Source organism: Myotis yumanensis, unplaced genomic scaffold (genome assembly GCF_028538775.1).
Source record: "Myotis yumanensis isolate MYYU_CA2020_CCGP unplaced genomic scaffold, mMyoYum1.0.hap1 SCAF_1, whole genome shotgun sequence".
In the NCBI taxonomy this organism is placed as follows: Eukaryota; Metazoa; Chordata; class Mammalia; order Chiroptera; family Vespertilionidae; genus Myotis; species Myotis yumanensis.
Genome location: NW_027223752.1, coordinates 158,686,840 through 158,698,858, shown reverse-complemented (window position 1 = coordinate 158,698,858; position 12,019 = coordinate 158,686,840). Strand labels below are relative to the sequence as shown.

At 41.0% G+C, this 12,019-nt stretch overlaps 1 protein-coding gene and 1 long non-coding RNA gene across 2 annotated transcripts in view; one reads left to right on the top strand and one right to left on the bottom strand.

Annotated features, from left to right (window-relative positions):
* LOC139006217 (uncharacterized) overlaps positions 1-12,019 on the top strand; it is a 788,050-nt gene that overhangs the window by 68,426 nt on the left and 707,605 nt on the right. The gene's annotated exons all lie outside the window — the stretch shown is intronic.
* Positions 1,005-2,361, bottom strand: LOC139006209 (la-related protein 7-like). The gene is made up of 6 exons (XM_070408726.1): positions 2,267-2,361; positions 2,102-2,185; positions 1,847-2,011; positions 1,662-1,755; positions 1,233-1,586; positions 1,005-1,154 (listed from the first exon to the last, which is right to left on the bottom strand). The coding sequence occupies exons 1-6, from the start codon at positions 2,330-2,332 to the stop codon at positions 1,006-1,008; spliced, it is 912 nt and encodes a 303-aa protein (XP_070264827.1). The 5' UTR covers positions 2,333-2,361; the 3' UTR covers position 1,005.

Below are 12,019 nucleotides of genomic sequence, written 5' to 3'. Positions count from 1 at the left end.
ATATGCCCGGACTAGGAATTGAACCTGTGACCTCCTGGTACACGGGACAACGCACAACCAACTGAGCCACACGGGCCAGGCAATATAATGTCTTTAAAAAATTCATGCTGACAAGCTTTTTCTTTTAATTAGAATTGAGTTTTTCACTTAATGTAAATACTAGTTAATTTGGGGCTAAGCCCAGTTATGCCGTACCCACACTAACCGAGAGAAAACTGGTCCCCATGGGACTCCGATCCTTTCCTTATAGCTCTGTGATACTGTCAGCAGTGCTAATCAGCTCTTCAGCCATGGAGTCGCCCCTTCTGTGCTTGTCAAATCCCCCAAGAGAGTAAGTAGTTTCAAACGCCAGGCCCATCTCCTCGGTCCTCAATCTCCCCAGATCTTGGTCTGTAATTCCTATTATCTTTTGACCTTCCGATGCTTTGGAGAATCTGTTTTTAATATTTTGTTAAGCTTTTCTAGCTGAGCATTTGTCCAAATTGCCTACTTTGTCCTCATTGGATTCCTACAATAATGTTTTTAGAATATGCTTGATATAGTCATTAGGTGCTACCTGAAAATCACAGGAGAAAGGATATAAAATTGAAATTGTTTTTCAGAATCAGTAATTACAAATTGTGCTTTTGTCGGTCATGATCCTTTTGCGATCTTAGTGATACAATAGTCCTACTCAAAGATCTGAGGTAGTCTATCCTAGCTCAGAAATACATTTTAAGGTTTCAATATGATGACAGATACAGAAATCAATGTCATAATATAATCTCAGCAGCCTAAGGACAATCTGCAGTGCATTGTGCTTATTCTCAGGATAGAACCAACTAATCCCTTATAAATAAAATGTACACTGTGATGTCATATGTTTCACTGTGTGAATTATCGCAAGTGGCTCTTTCCTGAGAACCAGTTCTTTACCTTGAAGCCCATATGTCTTTCCTGATTATTCTTTTAAAATTTCCATTATAAAAATTTCCCACGGCCTGGCTGCCCCCGACCGGCGCCCACTCACTTGGACAGCACGCGCAGGGGGATCACCTCCTCGCCCATCTTGTGCCTCTCCTTGTGCTTCTTCTTGTGCTTCCTCTTGGCTTTCAGGAGCGACCCGTCTTTTATGTCTCCTGCTTCCTTTTCCTCTTCAGTGGAGACTTCCAGATCTTCAAGAAAAAGACAGAAATCAGGTGATAAATCAACTGTATTTGTCGAGCCCCGACCGTGAGCGAAGTCAGAAATACCTTTGTTTTCTTTGGACACTTGGGAGGCTTTTTCCGGGTTGTCCTTCTTGGCCGTCTTCCTGACTTTGGACCTGGGAGCCAGACACCCCGCGTCCTCGGAGCTGCTTCGCTTCCTCTTCTCTGCTCGACCCGAAGGCAAACCGGCCGCTTCAGCTCTAACCCGCTTTTTCTTCTTCTTTGAGGGTGGCTTTTGGGGTTCGGCACCCTCCCCTTCAGAGCCTTCCGACGCGGCCCTGGGCCCCTTCACCTCGCAGGCTCCGCTCTCCTTGCCTGTGTCCACGGTCACCTCTTTGGCCGGGACACCGTCTTCCTTCTTCACCCGGACTTTCTTCTTCTTCTTCTTTTTCTTTTCTTCTGTAACAATGCTCCCATCAGTTCTCACTTTCCTGCAACTCCATCCACGTACAATATTTTTATTTAAATACTCACCAGCGACTCCCAGGGCAGGAATGGGCTTATTTTTCACTGTTTTAGGAAATATCCCAGGTTTCCTTGGTGCTTCCTCTGGTGGGTTGTTAAGAAACTGAAATGAAATCAGCAAAAATTTCTTCTAATTAAAATGCGTGATTAATTTTATTTTGCTCATTTTTGTTCTTTTTAGGTTCCGGACCCACCTCAATAGCTTTTGCTGCCTGTTCTTTTGTCTCAAATTCCACAAAGGCGAATCCCTTCGGGTCCCCCGTAGACTTGTAGTGTGGGATGCTCACGTACACGACGTTGCCACATTTCCCAAACACCCTCTCGATCCAGCTGTGATTGACGTTTTTGGGAAGTAGCTCCTGCAATGAATTAGTTACATTGTTAATGATGCTCTCCCTTTTCTCACTCCAGGGCGATCCGTCTTCACTTGTCTCCCAGGACAGGCTTACCACGTACACGGTCCGCTCGTCCTCGTCCGGGGGCTTCTCGCCCAGGGGCTGCTTCCTCCTGATCCGGGTGCCTTCCAAGTCCAGCTGCGAAGCACACACAGCTAGTGAGCGGCTGAGTTTTTATGTAATTGTGGTAATTTATGTGATATAAACAACTGTTCTTACCTCGACAACAGCTGAACTTTTCAGTGCTCTGGCTATTAACTTTTTGTCAGTGGTCAATTTTTTCATTTTGTTAAAAGACACCAGAAGCGATATATCCACATCTAATAAAAATGTAAAAGTGAACAAAAAAAAAAAAAAAAAAAAAAAATTTCCCAAACATTTTATTTGTATACATATGTAATGTTGTTTGAGTAAGAGACTAATAAGTGTTTTGAATTGGATTTACCAATCACACTCCCTGCCCCCGATGTTTAGCAAAATTTAAATAAAAATTTTTCTGTTTTTTTTTTTAAAAATTCTTTCTAATACATCTTTTCTTCATCTTCTAGGACACATATTTATTAATGTATAGCTTTAAAATAAATATTAATATATCTTACTCCGAAAAACAGTCAAGATATGCCTGAGGACTTCGAAAGAAATTGAATTATATAGAACAGGGGTGGGGAACATCTGGCCAGTGGGTTGTATAAGGCCCACAAAATCATTTGGTCTGGCTTCGCCAAGGCAACTGCAGGTGGGATGAGAAGTTCGATAAATCTAGAAGCTTTTTTCATGGCAACATAAATTTATATTAAGTAAATTACATTAAGCAAATGATGTTATAAATATTCAAATGGCCCTTGGCAGAAAAAAGGTTTCCCACCCCTGATATAGAGTAACAAAAATATAGGCTGAGTGTATATAGCCTACATTTTCTTGAAATGCCCAGCAGTAACTATTAGAGTCATGACATGATTATAGGATGTTTATCAAGAACTCCAGAGTGAATGAACACTCTGCTGCAATAACCCTGCTTTCCCTGCAACTGGCTCTTATGCTGTCAGTGTTCCTTATGGGCTCTAGTGAAGACCGCTTTTCCATTGATGGAAATGTCAATTCTTTTTCAGCATGGGCTTTGGAGTAGGACAACCTGGGTTTCAATGCAGGTTCTGCCATTTGCCATCTTGACTTTGGGTTCCTTGACATTTTTAAGTTTGTTTTGTTGATATAAGAATGTCCAAACCCATTTTTTCTTGTAAGGGTTTTTAATAAAAATTTATTTGAGTCAAACAGAGGATACACCTGGAAGCAAAATCTCAATGGACTAAGATAAAGGCGTTGGGAAATAAAAATTTGCAGTTTCTTTTATCCATTTGAGATTAAGAGGGAGCATAAGATTACACGAAGCAGGGAAGGGGGAATCAGATTATAGGATAGTTAAGACTACGTACTCTTTTTAAAAAAATTAAAATTTTTATTTATTTACTTATTAACTTTAGAGAGAGAGGAAGGGAGAGGGAGAAAGAGAAAAAAAATCACTTTTGTTGTTCTACTTATTTATGCATTCATTGGTTGATTCTTGCATGTGCCCTGACCAGGAATCAAACCCACAACCTTAGGGTATCAGGACAATGCTCTCTCTAATCAATTGAGCTGCCCAGCCGGGGCACTATGCGCTCTCTTGAGGGTGGTTATGCAGGGATCAAATTACAGGATAGTTAAGGTTATGTGTTTTCTTGAAGGTGGTCACGCTTTAGAAGGAGTGGTTTGAATGGTGATCATGCATTACAAGGAAGGATCTGAAAGGGGCATTTCAAGGTTTGTTAGCCTATGTGCACAGAAACAATGGACAGACTTGCTTGAGACAAACATAAGCCTTTTACTAAAAACGTTATATGTCGGGGATGTGACTACCTCCCATGACTTGCCCAGTTAGGAATTTATGATCAGATCACCCTGTGAGGTTGAAACAGTGAACCAACATTGAAGACACAGGCAAATATCAGAGACTGAGTAGATGTTCATTTGTGGATAGGTGCCTTTTTTAGATGAGAAATGTTAATCCATGAGTTTAATTCTTTATGTTTAACTGCACATGGATTAGTTAGTAATACCTGATAAGGTCCCTTCTGATGAGGTTGGAGAGATTCTTTTATTTGATGTCTCTTTTGATAGACAAAATCTCCATATAAACCATGGTTTTTGAAGTCTCATCTCCTGGGAATGCACTATGAAATGAATCAATAATTTATCACTTTCTCTAAGCTGGTTAATAAGTCCTTGACAATAATGCAGTATGACTCCTCTTCATAAGGTTGATTCAATTGCCCTTTCATCCAGATTTATAGAGTGACCAGTAATCCGATATAATAAAAGGCTAATATGCAAATCTACCGAATGGCAGAATGTCCAGTCACTATGATGCGCACTGACCACCAGGGGGCAGATGCTTAACGCTGGAGCTGCTCTCTGGTGGTCAGTGTGCTCCCACAGGGGGAATGTCGCTCAACCAGAAGCTAGGCTCATGGCTGGCAAGCACAGCGACAGGTGGCAAGAGCTTCTCCCGCCTCAGTGGCAGCTCTAAGGACTGGTCTGGATTGCGAGAGGTCACAGGCTAGGCTGACGGGTCCCCCGTGCACTAATTTCATGCATCGGGCCTCTGGTCTATAAATATAATAAAAGCCTAAACGACCGTTACGGCGGAACAACTGGAATGACTGGAATGACTGGTTGCTATGATATGCACTGAACAGGCAGGCAGGCGAGCAGTTAGGGGCAAGCAGGCAGGCCGGTGAGTGGTTAGGGGCGAGGGGTCCCGGATTGCAAGAGGGCACAGGCCGGGCTGACGGATCTCCCCTTGCACAAATTTCATGCACCAGGCCTCTAGTCTATATATATAAAAGCCTAAGTGACTGAACAACCGAATGACCGAATGACCAGTTGCTATGATGTGCACTGATTACTGGGGGTAGATGCTCAACGCAGAAGCTACCCCCTGGTGGTCAGTGCATTCTCACAGCCAACCTCCTGCGACCCCTTCCCCTACCGGCCAACCTCCCACAGGCCCGATTGGCCCCGATCGACCCTCATCGGCCCTGACTGCCAGCCAGGCTGAGGGACCCCACCAAATTCGTGCACTGGGTCTCTAGTTATTTTATAAGGAGGAAGGCTATATTTACCAAAAGAGGTAGATATCAAGTTGAGGAACACTATAAGAGCTTTTATCCAAGGGAGATTAAAGCTTCTGAAAAGTTAGCAAGTTGAGTTTTAATTGTATGATTGGTACATTTCACCAAACAGAATACTGAGAGTGATAAAGACAATAAAAACGCTGTAGAATAGGCTAAATGCTACAAATGGATTGCATTATTTGTTCACTGAAATGATTCCCTTAGTCACTGTGTAACTCAGAGGGAATTTCCCAATTCAGAGTTATTTTTCTAACAAATATTTATCTATTATTAAGGCGGTCGCTCCCCTAAGGAAAGCCTCAAGCTCAATGAGAGAACATACGACTCATAATGAACTCACATTTGTATCCTTGAGATGGTGGCATTTGGATCCTCATATGGACCTAAAGGGAGTGGGAAATGTCCCTGGGATCCATGGAGTGGTTTTCCATGGGAATCTGCCATTCACTTTATCATCTACAGTGAGAGAAGGTTTTCAGTAACACTGTTTACTTCAACGAATCATCTTTCAGGACCCCAATGCATTAGTATATGTACATTTTGAAGTAAGGCAATTGAGCCCATAAAGGTAAGATTGGTTTCCCACTGGGTCTAAGCCATATTTGTTTGTCTGGATTAAAGATTCCCCTTTTTTGTTGCCATATCTTCTTAGAGTGTTTGGAACTGTAAAAGAGACTTTTACTGACTTATCAGGAAGCAGAGGACATTCTCAGGTCTGGATAATTTGATTGCTAAGTGCTGCTTACTTAGCTGCAGCACCAGCTAAATAATTTCCTTTTGCTTTTCCATGATGGTAGCTTTAAAATGTCCTGGAATTTTGATAATTGCCAGTTGTTTTGCTTGTAGTAGGGCATCTAATGATTCTACAACCTGTTTTCCACTTTTTGTTTTGTTTTGTTGATCCTCACCCAAGGATATTTTCCCACTGATTTTTAGAGAGAGTGGAAGGGAAGGGGAGAGACACAGAGAGAGAAACATCGATGTGAGAGAGACACATCAATTGAGTGCCTCCTGCATGCACCCCAGCTAGGGTCAGGAATCGAACCTGCAAACCTAGGCACGTGTCTTGCCTGGAATCGAACCTGGGACTTTCAGTCTGTAGGTTGACGCTTTATCCACTGAGTCAAACTGGCTTTGGCCTGTTTTCCATTTTTATAGACTGCCTTCAGAAAGTTAAGGAAACTTGTTGCTTCCACAACATTCCTAAGTTTTGTGTTGCACCAAAGGCATAGCTATGACTATCAGTGTAAATATTGGCTACTTGAGCTTTGGTCAATGAACAAACTCGAGTAAGAGCAATTAATTTGGTCTGTTGGGCAGACTTCTAATTTTAGGTAAATAAGAACTTTTAGTTACATCCACCATGGAAGTTACTACATATCCAGCTTGGTAATGTCTTTGTTTGTCTTTGAGATAAGATCCATCTATAAACAAAATTAAGTCAGTATTATCAATAGGAGTTTCCTATAAATCATTCCTAGGAGCAAGAAGGTGGTTTGTAGTAAGTAAAATGCAATAATGGGTATCTTCATTCTGGTGAAAAAGGCAGTAAAGTTGCTGGGTTAAGACTGTTACATTGAGCTGAGGTAATATAAGGTGCAGAAAGCAGGCGTACTTCATAAGCAGCCAGTTACTGACCAAGTAATGCAGAGTATGGTAGAGTTTAGCAAAGATTCAACAGAATGAGAAACATAAATGGTTAAAGGAGAACCCATAACTATGTCCTCTGTTTGTTTACACACGTGGCTATAGCAGAAGTGGCCCTCATACAGGGAAGGGGACCTTTTGCTACTGAGTCTAATTGTTGGCTATAATATTCTGTAGGCCTATGATGATCTCCATGTTTCTGAGTTAGAAGTCCTAAAGCATTCCTTTTTTTTCCTGCATGAAAAGGAAGAAAGAAAGTTTATGATTAGGGTGTCCCAAAGTGGGAGTTTTAGATACTTATTCCTTTAGATCTTTTACACTTTATTTCCCTTCAGGGTTCCATTGGATTGGATCAGGTTGATCTGATTTTAATAAGGCATATAGAGGTTGAGACATTAATGAAAAATTTGGAGCCCAATTGTGACAGTATCCAATCTTACAGATACCCTAATCTGTTTCTTTGTCCTTGGAAGAGGAAAGTATAGGATTCCTCTAAGTATTTCAGGGTTAATTAGTAGCTCATCATTAGATATAAGGTGGGCAAAGGTATTTTACTTTGGGCCAAAAGAATTGAAGCTTGTCCTCTGAGACCGTATATCCTTTTACAGCTAAGTGTTGTAATAGATAATTGTGTTCTTTTGGGAGTCTAGTAATGTCTTAGAGCATAAAAATAAATCATCTATTATATTAGCATGGAATTTCTTGGAAAATCAACATAATTTAAATCAGCCTTTAGTATCTGAAAGAAATAGGTGGGACTCTCTGTATATCCCTGGGACATTACAGTCCACGTAAATTAGTAATCTTCCTTCGTAAAAGCAAAGAGATATTGACTGTTTTTTTTTTCTATAGGAAGACTGAAAAAGGCACTGCATAAATCTATTACTAAAAATATTGGCAGTCCACAAGAATGGCTAGTAATAGATATGTGGGTTTGGAACCACAGGATGTATGGAAATAGTGATTTTATTTATAGGTCTGAGATTTTGTATAAATCTTTATCCTTTTCCATTGGGTTTCTTTACTGGGAGGGTAGGAGAATTGTAGGGGCTTGTACATGGAATTATAAACCCCCTTTCAAAGTAATCCTATATAATAAAAGCCTAATACATTAAGTGTCCAGTTGTCCATTCAACCAATCAAAGCATAATATGCTAATGATATGCTAAGGCCTCTCAACCGCTCGCTATGACATGCACTGACCACCAGGGGGCAGACGCTCTGACCAGTATGTTAGCTTGCTGCTGGGGTCCGGCTGATAGGAACTGAGCAAGATGGGCCAGACAAGCCCTGGAGCCCTCCCACGGTTCCTCTCCGGCTGGCCAATCTCCCGTGTCCCTTCCTGGCCCCGATCATGCACCAGTGGGGTCCCTCAGCCTGGTCTGCACCCTCTTGCAATTTAGGACCTCTCGGGGGATGTCGGGGAGCTGGTTTTGACCTGACCCTGCAGGCCAGGCCGAGGGACCCTCACTAGTGCATTAATTCATGCACCAGGCCTCTAGTCTTATATAATGGGCTTAATTCCAGCTAGTGCATCATGTCTTAAAGGATACTGGTGAATATTAGGCAGAGGTAAAGTATTGTCAATGATGATTTAGATAAGAGTGGCTGACTTGATCTTCCCATATCTGTACTGAAAAGATTCCAGAATTCCATAGGAACATCCTGTAGCAAATGTTCAGTCTCAAGATTAGTTTTCTTTGTCAAGGTTCCATTAAAATTATGATTTGCTCCATTGGTTCAGAATCTATTTCATTTAGTTCTGAAATCCATTTCTCCCTTCTTAGAAAAAAATATGTGGGCATCATGGGTTTTAAGAAAGACTACCTTATCAGATGAACTGTGGCAGATTTGACTAGCAAAAATGTATATATTGTCCTGTAACATTCCCTAGCTGAAAGGGAATAAGTTCTAATTTTTTTTTAAATTAAGAATAATTAAACCTCAGATAAACCTCATTGGCTATGATACTGCCACTGTGCAAAGTTAATTATAAGTTCTGATTTAAAAACACATTGGTTGATTGGATATTTCTACCATTTGTACAGAAGTTTTACTCTGAGGGAGAGGACAACTTCATTAGGCAGGGTCAGGAACAGATAAAGTAGCCCCAGTATTTATGAGGGCCTTTGTAGTTTCCCCTTTCATGGTAATTTCAATTTCTCAGAAAGTATTGGAAAGGAGAAGGGGAAATCCCTCTTGCAATCCTTGGAGCAGCCCAATGCTTGCTTCTGTCTCCTTTCTTACTTTAAATCCCATTTCAATTTTCTACAATGACCTGACTTTTTTACAGTAAAAGCAGACTCTACTTTCCTCTCATTGAAAAGGCCTTTGAAGAGGTCTGACCCGATTTCGTCCATATTTTCCTTATTTGTTAAAATGGGGAAATCTCTGTGGAGAGTACGGAACAAGAAAGCTCTGAGACAGAATAACTCATACAAATTCCAGAAAACCAATATGAGGCAACCTGGGGCCTGTGTGTTCTCTCAGCTACAGGGTTTATGTTGTGGATGAAAAAGGGGTTCTGTGGAAAGTAACCTCTCAGGGTGACCTGATCATAAATTCCTAATGGGGCAGGACATGGTGGGTAGTCATGCCCCAGGCTTATAACTTCTTTAGTAAAAGGTTTCTCTTTGCCTTAAGCAAGCCTTGTCCTTTTTTCCCTGTGCATCTAAGTTTACACATTTTTGAAATGCCCCGCTTAGACCCCTCCGTGTAATACATGCCACTCTTTCAAACCCCTCCTAAAGCTTGACCACTGTCAAGAGCACATAATCTCAACTAATCTGTAATCCAATCCCCATCTTGCTCTCTTCCACCTTCAGGTAATCTTGCTTACATTACCTCCTTAATCTCAGATGCATAAAAGCAACTGCAAACTGTTATTCTCTGAAGCATTTTTCTCACTCTGTTGAGATCTTGCCTTCTAGCATAGCCTCTGTTTTCACAAATAAATTGTTATAAAAGTTCTCTACAGGTTTGGGTGTTCTTACGTCAGCATTAAATAAATATATAGTATACTATATAATGGAGCTTTGGGTTTACTTTGCATTTTGTTTGGACTAAAAGTTTAAACATGTGAATGTTTTTGTTCTTTTTACTCTCTTTTCATAAATGCCTTTTTCATGGTTTTATTACTAATTATATTTTCTATGGGGCAATATGGCAAGGGTTTTCTCAGGAAACTCAAGTGGCTACTGCTCTAGAGCAGGGGACCTACTAGTACATCTCGAGGCCAAATCTGGACCCAAGACTGTGTTTGTAAATAGAGTTCTATCAGAGCGCAGACCACTCTCATTTGTTTAAGTGTTATCTGGTGCTGCTGTTGTGCTTTGGTGATAGAGTTGAGTAGTTGTGCCAGAGAATGTAAAGTCTGCAGAGCTTAAAATATGTAGTCTCTGACCCTTAACAGAAAAGTTCACCAGGCAGGGTCTAGGATGTGAAATGAAGAAAATTAAGCTTAGTTCTATACTCTTTTAGTGGATCCCCGACACGTTTTATTCCTTTCCATGCCTGTCCCTCCTTCCTCTCCCAAGAATACTTAAGATGGAACTCTTCTTCCCTGTGCTTCTTCACTTTTCTAGGAAAGAGAATCTGATGGGTCACATACCTGATTAAATTTATTATGTGTGACTAACCCCTCTTAGGAGCAATTTTGTTACAAAAAAGAGGAAAGTTTATTCAATAAAGCGAGTCATTTAATAGCAGAACTTCAGACTTTTTGGCATCTGGATCAGAACAATTTTTAAAGCATCAAGATTTTGTGTGCCGAAACCGGTTTGGCTCAGTGGATAGAGCGTCGGCCTGCGGACTGAAGGGTCCCGGGTTCGATTCCGGTCAAGGGCATGTGCCTGGGTTGCGGGCGCATCCCCGGTGGGAGATGTGCAGGAGGCAGCTGATTGATGTTTCTAACTCTCTATCTCTCTCCCTTCCTCTCTGTAAAAAATCAGTAGAATATATTAAAAAAAAAAAAGATTTTGTGTACCCTGGTTGGGGAGCTCAGTTGGTTAGAACATTGTCCCAATACACTGAGGTTGCAATTTCAATCCCCAGTCAGGGAACATACCAGAATCAACCAATGAATCCATAAATAAGTGGAACGGCAAATTAATGTAACTCTCTCTCTCTCTCTCTCTCTCATCAGTAATAATGATAAAAATTTTTTTAAAAAAATATATTTTATTGATTTTTTACAGAGAGGAAGGAAGAGGGATAGAGAGCTAGAAATATTGATGAGAGAGAAACATCAATCAGCTGCCTCCTGCACACCTCCCACTGGAGATGTGCCCGCAACCAAGGTACATGCCCTTGACTGGAATCGAACCTGGGACCCTTCAGTCTTCAGGCCGACGCTCTATCTACTGAGCCAAACCAGTTAGGGCTGATAAAAATCTTTATATGCTCAGGTAAGTAAACTGTCATTTCACTTCACTGATCAAGTTTGTTTCTTTATGATTGTTATATTTTTGTGTGTGTGTACCTATTGTATGTATCTTTATCTCTATAAGTATATAATTATCTATCTATCTATCTATCTATCATCTATCTATTTCAGTTCATAGTCCTACTTACTCAATCACTCTTTCCCATGCATCTGAGAACTGGCTTATCAGTGTTTTTAGTTGTAGAGATTTGGTTTATAACCAAAGTACTATACACTATAGAGGTCAATAATGTAGTTAATATGGTTATGGTAATTTTATATCATCATCATCATCATCATCATCATCATCATCATCATCACCATCATCATCATCTATGTTATTTAGATCCCAAATAAGCAGCAATTTGTAACAGCTCCAAGTATTTAATATATATCTACACTAATAAAAGAGAAACATGGTAATTGGCGTACGACTGCTACCCTTCCCATTGGCTAATCAGCGTATCCTTATGCAAATTAACTGTCAGCCAAGATGGCGGCCGGCAGCCATGCACTGAAGCGAGCAGGGAGGCTTGCTTCCTCCAGGAACTGCAGACTCCAACGTTCCCCGCCTCAGTTCCCCGCCTCACTTGCCGCCTCACTTGCCGGCCTCTCAACTGCAACTCTAAGCAACTATTACTATGTTGCAAATAAGAAGCTAAACAAAACCGGCTTTCAGTCAGCCCCGGACCGCAACACTGTATCCATGTTTTCAGCAGCGAGGCCTCA